The sequence below is a fragment of the Periophthalmus magnuspinnatus genome, chromosome 5, assembly GCF_009829125.3.
Source record: "Periophthalmus magnuspinnatus isolate fPerMag1 chromosome 5, fPerMag1.2.pri, whole genome shotgun sequence".
Classification (NCBI taxonomy): domain Eukaryota; kingdom Metazoa; phylum Chordata; class Actinopteri; order Gobiiformes; family Gobiidae; genus Periophthalmus; species Periophthalmus magnuspinnatus.
In genome coordinates, this window is record NC_047130.1 from 28,501,756 (window position 1) to 28,517,937 (window position 16,182).

The window sequence follows — 16,182 nt, forward strand, 5'->3', positions numbered from 1 at the left end:
AACAAATATGTGAGGACATTCCTACATACAATGAATATCCTGGTAAGTACAGGATGTTTATTGTTCCATACAAAATTAGAAAAGAGATTCCCATGAATATTAAAGAGTGACATGAGGAGAGCAAGAGGGATGCACTGAAATAGACATTAATATTTTGGTAAAATTGACATTTTTAATATACTTCTTCGACAAATCTTTGAGATGTGTAAATTGTTCCATCCATTTATCAACTGAGTAACCTTTTCTGTTAGGTCATTGTAATTTTTTGGAACAACTTCATCAATAGTAGGAGTCATTTTATCCCCAAGGTAAGTCAAACCATGAGCGGAGTGCGGAGTTCACTTGTTCCAACTTGTCCATAAATAATATTGCACATTTTGATCTTTTAATTTTATAACCTGAAAAGCTGCAGAGATATTGTGTTAGATCCAGTAAAGCAGGTATGGTCTGTTTCAAAGTGGAGGAAAACAAACAAATCACATAATCCACATACTGCACAATGCGATGCTCCTTTTCACGTATCATAATGCCTTTTAGACTGGAGCGATTGCGAATCACAGTTGCAAGTGACTCGACTGCCACAGTAAATAATAACGGAGACAAAGGACAACCCTGGCTTGTACCTGTATGCGACTTAAAAGGTGCAGATAATCGTCCATTTGTAAGTACCATAACCTCAGCATAAAGTAATTTAACTAATAAAGGTCTTTTTGGCATCTAAGGATAGAATGGCTTTATCCATGCAGCTGGAACTCTCAAGTAAAATACTACGCTCTCGTCTAATATTATGGAGGCCATGTCGTCCCTGAATAAAACCGTTCTGATCAAAACATGTACCAGCTGAGGTAACAATTTGTCTAGACCCCGGGTTAAAGCTTTGTCAAGAAAATTTAGCTCATTGTTTGGAAGGGATGTTGGTCTAATTTTCCCTGTCTTTAATAACAATATAATCACAGCTGTATTAGTGAGGGTGGAAAGGATCCATTATACATTTTAAGTAAACGTTGCCTTAACAATTTTTTTTTATATTTCAGTCAGAATTCCATCAGGCCCTGGTGCCTTTGAACCCTTCATACGTCCACACACTGCCACAAGTGCATTAGTAGTTATTGCAAGATCCAAGTCAGTCAGAAAGTTTTCTTGAAGAATGTGCAATGAATCAATTTTTTTCAGATTTTGTAAAGTGGAGGGAGAGCGTTTATTGAAGTGATCACCCTGTAGGATTGAGAACTAAAACAAGCTGAAAAAACTTGACCAGGCCTCATAATAACGTCAAATCTTGAAGTAAAATCCTTCTTCATTGTTGTGAAATCCCCCTTCCATGAGAGATTAACGGCCAAGATTTCACGTGAACTATTAGCGTCCTCATTAGCTTCAGTGTGAAAGGTTTTCTCCACTGTTTTTGATTTGAACGTCTTCGCTTTTGGAGGCTAAGTTTTATTGGCCTTTACATCAGTCGACAGAGGCTGTGTGGTTGTTTTTTTCTTGGGCCCAGTCGTACGTCTGCCTAGAACCGCACAATAAGCAGAAGTTCTCCAAAGATTCTTTCAGTGGATTGTTTCTATGTTTTGAAAAACTTTGTACTTTTTGCCCTTTGAGTTTTGGGCCTAATAATTATCATGAAACCAATTAACTGTTGTGGTGTTAATTTCGGAACCCTTTACTATCGAGAGCATTATTTCTCCTTGTTTGATGCTGCAGACTTACACTAATTCTAATTATCTCTATGGGAAGAAACATGAAACACAAGTGTGACTATTCAAAGCAAGGGCTCAGAAAAACGCCTGTTATAATCCAGGGATTTGAATAATCAGGTTGAAGATAATGGGCTGGGCCGGCCCGGGTGTAAATAGAGAGCATCCACTCATCCCAGCGCTGAACTTAATGAACTTTTAATTGATGTGGTTTTGCAAGTCCTTTTGTCATGCAACAGAAACAAGGCCCAGTGCTGATGGGCACATTTTCCCAACCGGTTTCAGATTGGTTTACAGCGGGGCCTAAGTACCATGTAGTTAGTTTCATGTGTCATATAAAATCTGGCCAGGCACAGCGACGCCTGCAACTAAAACCTTAAGTGCATCCACAGGAATCACTCACCGGCTTTGCACTTCCGTCTTAAGGAAGAGGGGGAGAAATTCAATCACTGCCGGATTGACACGGCCAGAGAAGACAAGGCATGCGTTTAGCTGCTCTTAGTTGTCTCATTGCGCATTTGTCCAAGCAAGTATTTTTGTTTGTGCCGCAGCTCTCTCCATAGCAACATTTCATCTAACCAACTCATCTTTACTCACTGATTTGCTTACTTAAATAAAATGTCCTTGATCTGTGTTTGACATGAATTCCCTTTCCAGTGGCGTAGCAGCTTCTATTGGGGGGAGCATCCTCACAAGGCACTTGGCCCACTTTACTTCCCAACAACCATCAGTAACCGCAGCTCAGGGACTGTAACGCAGCAATCTGTTAAGGAGATAAATAATCAGATTTAGCACAGCTCTCCCATCTCTCTTGCCTTTCATTTATCTCGCAAAGGGAAAAAATACGATAATTAAATCATTTATGGTGAATCATTCAGCCCTATAAGGAGAGCGGTGAGTAAACATTAGAGTGGTTGGTTAGCTGAAGGTGGAAATAAAGAGAGAGCGTCTATAGGTTGTTTTCAGATTTAAAAAATGTAGTGATGTCATACTGCCAGATGGAAGACGACGAGAGCCAGTTTTCCATGATGGTTATGTCATATTTTGCCATGAAATATCCAAAGAGTAAATTCACATCTGATTATTTCAACTAGTGACTAGAACCTGGAATTACACAGAACTTAAACATGCATACATTTTAATATGATATAATTTTAGCTGCCTGTATGTGTTTGAATCTTATTGGTCTATAGATTGTCAGTATGTAATCTCATCAATACAGACATTTAGCATTATCTTTTCTCCAATATTAATAGTACATTGTAAAGAACACACATTGGCAGGTCGTAGTTTTGCCAATGCAACGTTTCATCTAAAATAAACAAAGGTAGTATGAAGAACGCACCATTTTAATACTCTATAATTAACATCTATGTCACCCATTGGTTCACAGCAGATAACAGCAGATGTATTGGGATGTGTGGGTAATAGTGCTTAATGTAATATAATCAGGCTCACTCCTCTGTGGCGAGACACTGACCCAGCACTACGGACATCAATCGTCCCATTTTCTCTGATGGATCGAGCCCATCAGCGCGCCACGCCATACATCATGACTTGTTTATGGCCCAGAGCATCTCATCAAAAGAAGTGAAGTAGAAAACAACTGGCGCGCAGCTGTGGAAGGCTTCTCCTGACGTCTGTCTACACATAAACACTGTGCAACACCTGGATGCTGCCGGAGCGGTGTTCGGCGGCCGGGCTCTCCAGGCACTTTAATGTTCCTTCGTCTCCAAAAGGAAGCTGATGACATGCTTTTCCTCATTGCTGCTACAAGATCATTTGAGTGTTCTCCCCTTGGGCTGCCTGACAATAACAACATCCTGACAGACCTGTTATGGGTGCAAGTCGAATTGAACGCAGTGCAGGCAGCTTGCAAGGAAGAGATTTTCACATCTTTTTGCTACTCTTTTTCATGTGGTTAGAATCTTGTTTTGTCGTTACAACTGTTTAGCCGGGCATCATTTCTTAAAAAGCTCTCATGGAGCCAGCCTCTCATTGTGCTTTGTACTCATAGATTCCCTGCACACTCCACATTTCATTATCTTATTAATACAGAATTAACCAACAAGGCAGCTCCCAAGAATTAAAATGAGATCTTCTTAAATTAAAAAGCAGCCTTACCTTCACCCTGTTTGCACATTTCCTTGTTAAAAAAAACTCATTATAATAGGTCTTGCGCCATCTATTTATTAGCTGTATCAAAATAGAGGTCTAAATGTGAATGCATAATTCATAATTGAATTTTAAAAATCTGGTCTTTTCAGAGATGGGGTAAAGCTGCTAAACACATTCATAAATGCTTGACTGCTTCCTAATTGCAATGCAATTATCACATGTTATGAACAACGTGAACTCTTAAACAAGTAATTATAACATAAGAAAACAGGAGACAATCCTTTATTATTGCCTTGAGGTGCAGCTTTGTAAACAGTGATACAGATGAGATTTTAATCAAAGCAGCAGTTGTATTTAATCCAGGAAAATGAATTGTCACTGTGTCTTGTTCCAGTGGAGTGATAAATTATTGTCCTGGTTTATCTTGAAAAAAGATGCAGACGTCCCACATAAAGCTTCTTTATATGAAACAAAAATATTGGTTATAAACAAAAAACAGTAATGCATTTCTCAGACTTTGGTCCTTTCAGTTTTGAGTTTTATTAGCTATGGTTTCTGCTACCTCATTGCATTTCTGAAAACAGAAATATGATTTTCCACTATTTAAGTATGGTAGTAAAACTGTACCATACTGACCACATCCTCTGTCCCTACTTTCCTGTTACTGCAAAACAAAACATTAAAAAAGCTATTTGTTTATTTTTGTATTTTCTTTTTCACCCCTGGTAAACTTCTTGCATTAATTTTAGCATACAAGGGCCTCGATTGTCCTAAGATATTCCCAGGCAGTAGTTATTCCCACAGCAGTTTGTGGTGTAATGAATCTCCGCATTCGGCCTGTTGTCTTCAAGTGCTGGGCTACTCCTCTGGAAAAGCACAAGCCACCACAAGCACAGGTGGTAGCGATGTAGGCCAGTCCCCCAGGCTCTTGTAGCTCAAAGTTGTGTGTCTTGTATAGCGTCTGCGTCCATATGGCAGCCTGTCTTGGTCTCTTAGCCGTCGCCGTGGTTAGCCATAGCTGCGCACCTCTTGCCATATGGAAGATGTTGTAGAGTTTGTTTTGCAAGGAGGATGTTCCCGCTATTTAGACTGATTGTACACAGACATACGCTCCCCATAGATCCCCACAGTTGTGCTTGTCGTCGGCCCCTCGGTGACATGAATTGGTCAGTAGATAAATCGTTTCCAGACGGAGGATGTTTAGAGTTGGTGAACAATGTGAAAAGCGGTTGATGCGTTTGGGATGGGGAGCCATGTTGTGGTACACAGATCTCCAGGTGGGATTGGGGATGAGTTGCAGTAAATAGCAGCTTGAGGGAGCCCCCTAGCTGTCTTGATCAAAGAGGAGGATACCATGCCACCTTCTACTAAATAATTACATATTGATTTGGACTCACTGTCTCAACACAAGTGCGTCTTGCAGCTGTACGGTCAGAGATCAAGGTTAGATCACAGTGCGGACTAAGCAGTTGTCATGTTGCGCGGCTACAGGGCTGTCCCCTGAGTTGACATATCATGCAATGTCTCTTATTGATGTCTAATTCTGTCAATGCTTTTGTGTCTTACAGGTCCACACTAGAAGAGCATTCTTCTCACAGTCACCCTCTGTACGGGCACGGCGTCTGCAAGTGGCCTGGCTGTGAGGCGGTCTTTGATGATTTCCAGTCATTCCTAAAGTGAGTAAAATTCTGTCTGCACAACAAAGATCCTCACAAAAGATGTTCAGTCCCTGTGATCAATTATTTATGTGTATAGAAAGAGCAAAAACATCTAGACATGCATCAAACTGCATGATCAAATTATACCCTCTTTTCAAAAATATTGGGATTTGCAGCGGTGTCCTTATTGTTTTGTATTACTAAACAAAATTAAACAACATGTCAGAGATGTTTAGAAGATATATTGTATGGAAAGAAGCATTTATTTGTGTCGGGCTAGCCAAAAACGTGTAGTGTGGGCCTCTTTTCTTATCTCCCTGTGTTCAGATGGATGTGATTGACAAACAGATGGCTGCTTAGGAGTGAAAAACAAAATAAAACAGAACTGCAAACTTGTTTCCAATGTGTTACTGAAATAAAAGAACCTGATTGAACAGCTCCTTTTGAGTTTGACCTGAGACCCGGCAGAGGAAGTGGTGACCAGACTGATCTTCTTCACTAGAAAATACAGAGAGAACCAGGCTGGACCCTTTGACTTTTTCAACAGTGGGACAGAGGGTGTAGTTGAGAGTCCACTAAATCAACGGTTGGTGTTTTTATCCTGGCTGAACCGATCCAATCTGCTGTACTGTCTTGGAGTTACTCACCACCCACCTCTTCTCCAGCTGTTCGTGTACACTGGGGTATGAAGGAGTGTGTTTTTGATTACAAATACACGGCCTACATAAGACTACAATCTGGCACGTTTGCTTTGTCTCTTGTGCGTTCATTAACACGCACTGCCCCCACCAAACACGTCATTATAAACATATGAATTATTATTTCTGTCGCTGTTTCGTCCACTTTTCCTGAACACTTTTTGAGTAGATAGATAGACTTGTCACGTAAACTGTCTCAAAGTCATTCCCGGGGGTAGTGTCTCAGCCTTCATGTCCTTGCGTTGGGTCGATTACACGTTTGGTAACCCCAGACGACACACAGCCACTACAGGTGCTGCCGCCGCTGGTTGTTATTCTGGAGTGCGCCCGAGGTTGGCCCTGTCTTAACAAGGGTACTGTGGCGGGGTCTCCTTCTGGGAACCGCATGGGCCTCTAATTCCTGTGATAAGTGCAGTTCCCATGGTGACGGGGGGGCCATTTTTCCCAAACAAACAACGGTGGGATGTTTATCTGTGGCAGCCCACTCTTAAGGCTCTCGGCGTGTTTGCCCTTGTCACTGGACGGTGGACAGTTGGATGGCTGTGTGTTCTCCTCTGTTTTCCCAGTAGAGCTTTTGTCTTTTTCTTTGCCTTCTCATGCCTCGCCCGGGCTGATGCAAGTCTGGAGTTGACTTTGACGTGTCCACACATTTAAGTACTTTAAAATCAGCTGTAGAATATGTAGATCATGGCATTATCTATATCATCACTAGAACGCTTAGACTTGCAATAATATGCGTACCTACAGCTTTCACAATGTTAATTGACCAATCCTGTCTAAGTCATTAACCCTGTCACATGTGCTAATCAAGACTCATTTTCATTAGCACAAATGCCACTTGCAAAAGCACATTAGATTTTCCTCACTTCCCTGCAGTTAGTCATATTGCTGATGAATGAAAAATCAGTTTCAAAATCTGTTTTATGTGTGATTACAAGTTTTTGATTTTATTTTCATTATTATTATTATTATTATTATTATTATTATTATTATTATTATTATTATTATTATTATTATTATTATTATTAATTTCTTTATTTTTATTTTTATTATTTTATTTTTATCATTATTATTAGTAGTAATAGTAGTTAGCATTAATATTTGTATTTTATTCATTTCATTTTTTTCAATCCAGCTACACCATGTAACTTTCCTCATTCACTTTACGCCACCTGCTTGTCTCCATGGAGCTGTCATTGCTTTGCCAGGAATGTTCCACAATAAGGCATTAAACGTGTCTAACTTGCATAAGAGGTGTTTTTATTGCTCGGAAATACCTTGAAAAACATGCATTATTTACATATGACTTGGTCTTGTGAGGGAGTACCTGCTTGTCTCCATGTAGATAGAGAGTTTAAAGTCATACTGTGGAACATTACAAGTAAAATGATAGGGAGACAAGCACTTGGCAAACCCTCCACCAGATAAGTAGAGCACTTTTACCAGCTATGTGGAGTCCCTCTGTTTCCAGGTCACGGTGCTTTATAGAAACTTATTAGTAGTAACTTAATTCTAAAAATAGCTTTTATAGTCGTTGCCTTTCACATAAAACTTCTCGTGGATGTTAAAGCTCTCAAAATGATAGCCAGACTCTATATATCTGGTATGATCGTTGAATCTTCTGTGTCCGGGGTCTGTTTGTCTTGATGACTTTGTGTTTGAGTCAGGGGCCCAGTTTACTAAAGCAGCAGTGTGTAGGTAATGCAACACATAACAGCGCCATGGTTACGGAGAGGATGGAAACATGTGTGTTGTGGCAGCAGATCAATGGCTCACTGTCACCCCGGATTAGGTGCTCTTTAAACAAGATATGACACTATTCCATTATCCTAAAACAAGCACTCGGGCCAGCGTGCATTTTCCCATAGACACAGGACGGGCGCTTGCAGGGTCAGCTGTTAGACGCACACATCGTCACGTAAATGTAGATGCTTTGTTTCATTACTGTGATGGGCAGTTTTATACAAGAGAATAATGTGTTATTAAAATGCATGAAAAACTCTCTTAATTGCTTCTGTAGAAACTTTTTACTTTAATGATAGCTGTCAACATATTATTATAAACGCACACTCAACATAAGTTTGTATTGATGTCGTTTATTCTGTATTTTTGTCAATTCTGCAATACCAGTGGGTTACTATTACTTTTAGTTCAAGTAGGTTAAAGGTCAAATGTTACTTACTTTCATCAAGAGGTGTTTTTTATTTTTATTTTTTTTATTTTTTTTTTGTGTTGTCTTCTAAGGAGTAATCACCTAAAACAGACTTTGGGCCTGTCCCAATCCAAGATAAATGGTAAAAACATGAAGTACAACAATTTGTCTTAATCTGTTTTACAAAGAAATCTTACTCTTACAGTCTAAATATGTTTGATAAACTTTATTACTTTAGCATTTTAGTTTTATAAGAATTATGAGCTGAAGCGTTCACACTATATTTGAGGTAAATCAAATAAAGTATTGATATGATACAGACATATTTTAGCTGAAGGACTGCCACGTCAAATCCATCAATGTTTATTCTATTCTGACATTGCCTCGCCCTTTGTTTATAGTAGAGAGGGGAATTAAATTCTGCACAGCCGGTATGGCTCGGCCTTAAAAAAGCACCTAAGTGCACTCTGCTATGTTTTTACAAGTGTTTTTATCATGGCAACATCTTGTTTACTTTAGTTGCCTGCTCAAACCGCTTGGAACATGTTAAGAAAACATTTGGGGAGAGTCTCCACAAAGCTGCCTTTGTTTAACAGCAGGCGAGAGTGCAAGCAGCTCACCAAGGTGTTAACTCTCAAAGCCTTAAGCACTTCCACATGAATCCCAGCAACTGATACTGCAGGCTCGGCCAGAGAAGCAAAAATAAAAACAAAGGAGACGTCAGGCACGTACAAAAGACATCTTATAAAGCCTGGGACAGTAGGTAGGACAGTCAGCAGAACACAGTGTACTACAGAGAGAAAGGTGAGGAGGACTCAAGCAGACTTACACTAACACGCCAACAGCAATATAAGTCCAAATGTTTTAAACGTTCAAGTATTTATTTTATTCTTCAAAATAAATCCTGAAAACGCTCTCACACACAGTCGGGTGAGTACAGTTTAAAGGCTGCGCTGTTGTTGTGTAGAAGTGTAGGGCAGAGTTCACGGATAAACTCAGCGCTTTAAAGAGGTCAGGACCTTTCTGTGCCGTGTCCTCTCAAAGGTCACATTGAGGCTATCTCAGTAGCACCCTCTAGTGATGTCACTGAACCACAGAATACCATGTTTACTGTATACTGAAACCTTTAAAACATAGACATAGAGGGTAAGAGAGTCGTTTGGTCATGGAACATTACACATAAACAATAGTGGACACATTTTGATTCAAATCCAGTCAGTGGCTTTGTAAAAAAATGTTCTGCAACTTGTGTCTCTGAGAACACTTTGTCTCTTAGTATTTACTTCACAACTAAAATATAAATGTTACAGAAAATAGTGTGATCCCTAAGTAAACATTAATTGATTAAACATGATTTTCTTAGTAAAAGCACATGTATTTATGCATAAAAACGCCTTTCCACATGAAGACACTGCCCAGATAACGGTTTTCTGTAATTATAAACACTGAAAATCGTGCTCAAAGTAGCTGGTATTTATGTAGAAGCCTGGTGTTGGGGCCCGTCTGTTGAACTTGTTTTATTGTGGCCATTTGCATTAGGGACTGTCATTCTGCCAAAGAGCTTTTAAAAGTGGCTTCATTTGAAGTCCAGAAAGTGACACATGCCAGTGCTCATAGTGCATGGCGATGTCAACCCCCCGTCCTATCCCCTGCTCCCGTGTCCAGACGCTCCTCTCAAGGCTGCATTAGGCCCATTTGAATATTTCATTTCCTATTAATTATGCACTGTGACTCTCCATGTCATTAGGAGAAATAAAGTGGAATGTAACAAAGGATGAAAAGGAGCCCGCGTCTCCTATGAACAGACAAATTCCAAAGCTGCTCACGTACAACGCTCTTCATTGAAAATTCAGCCCGTGTCGGTTAAATTGAAGTTGAAACGTCTTTACCTATTATTTTCCTCTTTGAAATTTAGTAAGATGTCCTGAAATGTTTACCAGATTCATTTTCCGACCTACTTAATTAAATGCATTTGATTAAATGGAACACACTGAGAATTGAATCCAGAGTGAGGGCACTATTGTCCAGGCTGTCTTTAAATGTGCCATTTTAATTTCTTTTTAGCTGCAATAATTAACTTCAAGTGCTCAAAGTGTATTGCCTTATGAAAAATGTATTCTGCAAACACAGATGGATGTCCTGGAGTGGGGAGAGAAATATGTTTTTGGTAGTAAATGTCCGAGCTTAGAGAACATTAGGTAAAGATATGTGTCAGGTTTATTCACTTGTTTGTTTGTTGTTTCCCTTCATTTATAAGTGTGTCGTTTTGTTAAAATTATACTCTGTAAACAAGGGAGACCTGTTATGGTCAAAGCTTTTTATACTATATTGTGCATTTATTTACAATGCTCTAGTTTTACCATAAAACACTGTGGTCTAATTTACCGCTCTGTCCCGTTGCTGATGTGCCCGACTAGTTTTGATTTGCGACAGAAAAAGTGCATTTTAGAGCCGGCTGTGTGCACACAGACATTCCTGGTGACAGTGACCTACATGGTCACCCAAGATGTGATATAATTTATGATATATATAATATATTGGATCCATTAGCGAGCATAATGAAGTAGTGAAATGAAAGGGTATTTGTGAAATCAGTTCAAACGTCCTGCTCGGATTATGATTAAATGATTAATGAAATGCCCCTGCATAAGCATTTTCAAACAGTAATTCATGCGGCCGCTGATAAAATTCCTCCAATCATATTTCCCTCAGTGGTGAACCTTATCTCCACCATTTTATATAAATCACACAAAAACCCTGTCTGCGGCGCAGCGAGCTACTTATTTAGATTAGTCCTAAACGTACAGGAAAAGAGGAGAACATCTTGGCTCTGTAAAATAATCACATATAATTATATCCATAATTCAAGTTTGTGACAGATCCCATCTCTTCGCCCTGTTGTCCTCGACTTCTGCTCTAGCTTTATTCACTTTCTCTTGATTTTAATGGCGCAATTAGCTGAAAAACACCGAAATAGGACAAACGTAATGAGAAGTGTGTGCATATGGGCATGGGTGTATCATTTGGCTTTTGTTACGTTTTCAGATGAAGTGAATTTGACATAATTAAAAGCTATTTTAAAGTGTAAAAAGTCTCACTGCTGCACAGCGTAGGTGTCATAAGGTAAAACAACTATTGATGAGCATTGAACAAAAAAGGCCTTCATTGGGAATCTACTATTAAACAAACAATTAAACATCCTTTGCCTCTTTAGACATTCCCCTAAGACTCAGTGGTATGAGAAATAAGCACAGAACACACAGTACCCTGCTGTCACTATAGAAATGTTTAAGTTTTTTAAACAGATGTAGCATAGGATTATTATGAGTTTGCCTAAACTTAAAATACGAACTTGAGACTTGAGTCATTCTTGTTATTTTTGTAATGCATTTGTACAGGCATTGTGTTTTGAACCTTACTCTGGAAATCTCCCTCAATGTTATCACGTCTTTCTCATGCACTTGCTTTATTCAATTACCGGACTGCGTCATTAACAAAACACTGGGGGCCTTTGTTAGTTTACCCTAAAGGTTGCCGCGGTCTGAAGCCATATTGACACCAGCTCATTCTTTTGTATATTTTCTTTTACAGGCATCTCAACAATGAGCACGCCCTGGACGACCGGAGCACAGCCCAGTGTCGAGTCCAAATGCAGGTCGTCCAACAGCTGGAGCTCCAGGTATTGTCTCTGCACTTGTTTTGTCCCAAATATTTATCTGTCCCCGTCACGTCCGCCCGTGTCTACTCCCCTACACAGCACTGCAGCCTTCACAGGAGGCCGCCCCATGGAAATAATTTTGTACATTTGCAAGTAACCAGTCATTAAAAATGTGTTATGTATGCATGACAGCGAGGACAAGATATATGAAGGGCCCCGGGCTAAGTAGAGAAGATAATTACATTTTGTATTTTACTGGGTTTTAAAGTTATTTATGAGCTTGAACTGTTTGGCAGCGACAATAAAACACTGAGTGAAGTGAGCTGGCAAGAGAGCAGCGGCCAGTGTGGGTGAGGTTATACAGGGGAAAGGCGCTTTTGTGGAAGAACAATGTTGATAAGCAGTAGTTTTAATGTAGTACTTTTAGTGCAGATGACAGATTTTTATGTTTTTCTAATTATTACTTTGTTCGGTGGGGTAGTAGTAAATATTTATCATAGTTTTGTCACTTAAAACATACAGAAAAGTGCAAAAATTGTAGTTTTCAGTTCTAAAACGCAACATCAGCACTGAAAATTTCATAAATTTTAAAATACATGGAAGGAATTTATCAAAATCAAGGTGTTGTCTTTTATTTGTGTTAGTTTAATCATAACTATTGCGCAATTTTGATGAGTTTTAGCGCGTGTTGGCATTATTGTTCCTCTGTGTGTGTCATATCTGCTGCTCATGTTCAATTAGGAAGTACATTTGGAAACTGTAAACACTTAAATTTAAAAATAAGCCTAGAAAAATGGTTAAATATGGTTTATTTAAAGTAGTCTGTCATATACACTTTAAGTAAAATCTGGTTTAGGAGAGAACATCCTTACATTAAACCAGTTATTAAAGTTTTTGAATAAAACTCTCAGCTTTTCAGGTGCTTTTAGTTACTCTACCAAATGATGTATGCTTTTCCTATTGCAAAAACCACGCTTTAATGAGATCCAGCTACTGTCATGGACCAAATCCTGTGTAATGTGCACCATACCTCCTGCACCTGTAGTTTACATCTCAGCCACTCAAAACCATTACACACAGAAAAAACCCAATGTACGTATACGTGAAGGAAACCAGAAAACAGTTGTGTGTTAACCCCAAACAAGCAGAGTTCACATGCATTCACGCACCGCCAAAGCACCGGCCGCTCGTTTCCGCTCGGCTGTGTTATCCAGAGGGACGCGCTGGAGAATTATCAGACGCACCCTTCCTCTACATGCACCTCCTCATCATAATTTAAGCTGGCAGTTAAAACAGTGCTGAGTTGGGACAGGTAGTGAGCCTTGGCCTTGTTACTACTATTGAGACAGAGGACGTTTTAACCTTGAGTTGAAGCAGAGAGTTGTTGACAGCGTCGGATGGCACAGAAATGGATTAGACTCGAGCAGAATAGATTAAAGTGTTAAATTAAAATATCTGGGCTGTAAACAGGCAGATATTAAACTGGTATAACAACATGATGTTATGATAGTGTGACAGTGTATGTTTGTGGCTTGTATTCTACTATTAGTTATAATAATGGGCGTGACATGCTGGGATTATAATTGCGTTCAGTCTTATTAATAGGAAAAATAGATTTGTACATATCATAAAACGTAATTGATAAATGCACTCATGAACTGGCCTTTTTTTTTTTTTTTTGTTCTTGTGCAGCTAGCGAAAGACAAAGAGCGTCTCCAGGCCATGATGACGCACCTTCATGTCAAGTCCACGGAGCCCAAAGCCGCGCCACAGCCGGTGAGCAGTGCCCCCTCACACACGCACACACACACACACGTACACACACTCTCTCTCAGCGCTCGTGCCCCTCCCCCGCCCCTTTTGTTTGTCTTAATTGGCACACATGTATTCATTAATGCCTTCCTCTCCTTTCGTATTTATCTGCTAAAATAAAACAGCTGTTCTCTGGAGGGAGCCACTAAATATTGTTTGGAGCACATCTGCTGACATGTGAGATTCAATTTGGGGTCTGTGATGAACTGAATGCACTCTCCGCAACTGGCTCGGTCTGTGTGAGAGATGTGCACAAACAAAGAGGCAAACACGAGCACAAACAGCAGAGAAATCACATTTACACCCTTTTTAAAAAACGTAATGTTGCTGTCATGAGAATTCAATGTCTTTTTCACATAATATACTTTTTTTAATATGTAAGTAAATATTATAAATTATTTTGACGTTTTTTGAGCACTTTGAGCATGAACTTTAAGCTATTTTTCATGAGTTTCAAACATAAAGCATGCAATTCTAATATATTAACTCCTAACATGTTACTCTAAATAAAATAAAGTGAGTGCTTTTAATATTTTTTGTAATTATAATAATACATAATTAATTTAGTAACACATCACAGATAATTCTTTCAATGCATCTTACATTTTTAGCATTAACATACACATTCAGTAATAATATTTCTAAAGTATATAGTGGAGAATTGATAAAAAAGTGATATTTTATGCGTGATATGAGTGTTGTCTGTGCAGTGAGCCTTACATTTGTCCTCTGTCCCACACATGCTCGATAGTGCTGATTAGGGAGCATTATGAGGCCTGTGACATAAAGACATTTGTGTATGAAAAGTGTCTCGGGCAGCAGATAGCATCTCCAGTCAGCTACCTCGTGTCTCTCAGGAGAGTGACTGAGAGAGCGGCTGTGTCAGAGCGCACCGTTAGCGCTCTCAGGGGGGCAGCGCCGCACATTTATTCAAATAAATAGCCTCTTGCGATCGGAGCCGGCTGACTGTGAGCTGCTGGAGAAATGCACTTCAGTGGCAGAGTGAGGGGTTGGCTCGCACAGATCAGGGCTTCATCTGTGGAATAACTCAGCAAACAAATTAAAAATATATTCATTACATTAACCAGACAGTCAGTTCTTTCATAAACACTAGATAACATAACAGGAGTCTCAGTTTCAGTTGCTTTTCTTCAGTCTACACTACATTGACTTTTTCTTTGTTATTTCCACTGTGCTGTGTCCTTGCATAACATTAGCAGATGTATAAGAAAGGCGCTGTCACAGGGAAGTATCCGCCATGAATGTACTGCTTTACATTTAGTCATAATTAAAGGCAAACAGAGGGATGGAGGGACTGCTCTGAGTTAAATGAGCAGCATTCTGTGTGTTGCTTTGAGGTGAGAGGGGGCGGATCACAACACAACATATTACCACTGTTTGTGTGTGGGAGACTGCGCTGGGTGTCACTAAGCATTCTTGTCAGAAATCTGACCTTTACGCCATACATAATTAAGGAGAGACTTTTGTTTATTTTCTTTAGCAGCTTGCACAGTCAAAGCCAGTATAATTAGATCACCAATTACCATTTAATTAATTTCAGTCTGAAGTCTCATTTTGTCTAGGCACTGGAGTGAGCCCAAATGGTGAGGCGAACAAAGGCGAGGCTATTACCAGGCTGTCTGTCCTATTGTTGAAGGCTTGCTCTGTTTATGGCCAGGGAATATGGATGAAACATAAAACAAAGGCTGCTAATCCGCCGCAAGAAAAGTCAACGCCACAGCACTGGTCCATTGATAGGAATGTGTCAGAGGAGCAAACCCACAAGGATGTGTTTGGAGGGAGATTCAGGAGAACACCTACTGCGGATGTAGACCCTCTGTGTGCATCCAGCAGTTATACAAACTATTTGGGAAGATCCTGCCAAAAAACAGTGTTGTGTCTGAAAGGTAAATAGACAAAGTAAGAAAAAATGTTATTTATTTGAAGTTTAAAGTAGCAAACTCACATTGGGAAGTGATAACAGCCTGTGAAATAAATGATTGGAGGATACAGTTGTGCCTAGATTAAAAACAAAACAAAAAACTGTATATTTAAAGTAATAAAACATAATATCACATCGAATCTAATGCTGTAAATGAACTTTATTAGACAGAATCAATGGGTGTTTGAATGAGGCATGTGATGATGATGAATCGCGTGAAGACAAATGTATTTAAACTGCAAATTGTCGTTGTTTATACCCATTTTCAGACCAAAAGCATGAATCTTTTCTGTAATTTACCCATCACACTCTTTTTATCTACACCTAATTCCTCTGTCATAACACAGACATATCCTCTCCACTCTTCATTTCTTTCTTTCTTTTCCTCTCACCAAAGTCTGGTCTGATTTGGAAGCTGGCCTCTTTCTGCAAATTAGCAATTATAACAAT

At 39.4% G+C, this 16,182-nt stretch overlaps 1 protein-coding gene across 9 annotated transcripts in view; it reads left to right on the plus strand.

The window, feature by feature from the left end:
• foxp1b (forkhead box P1b) overlaps positions 1-16,182 on the plus strand; it is a 158,804-nt gene that overhangs the window by 129,547 nt on the left and 13,075 nt on the right. For all 9 annotated transcript variants that reach the window (XM_055222178.1, XM_055222175.1, XM_055222174.1 and 6 more), the window contains 3 exons: positions 5,381-5,488; positions 11,912-11,999; positions 13,671-13,754. In XM_055222178.1, the coding sequence (XP_055078153.1) occupies positions 5,381-5,488; positions 11,912-11,999; positions 13,671-13,754 (280 nt within the window). The remainder of the gene's footprint in view (positions 1-5,380; positions 5,489-11,911; positions 12,000-13,670; positions 13,755-16,182) is intronic.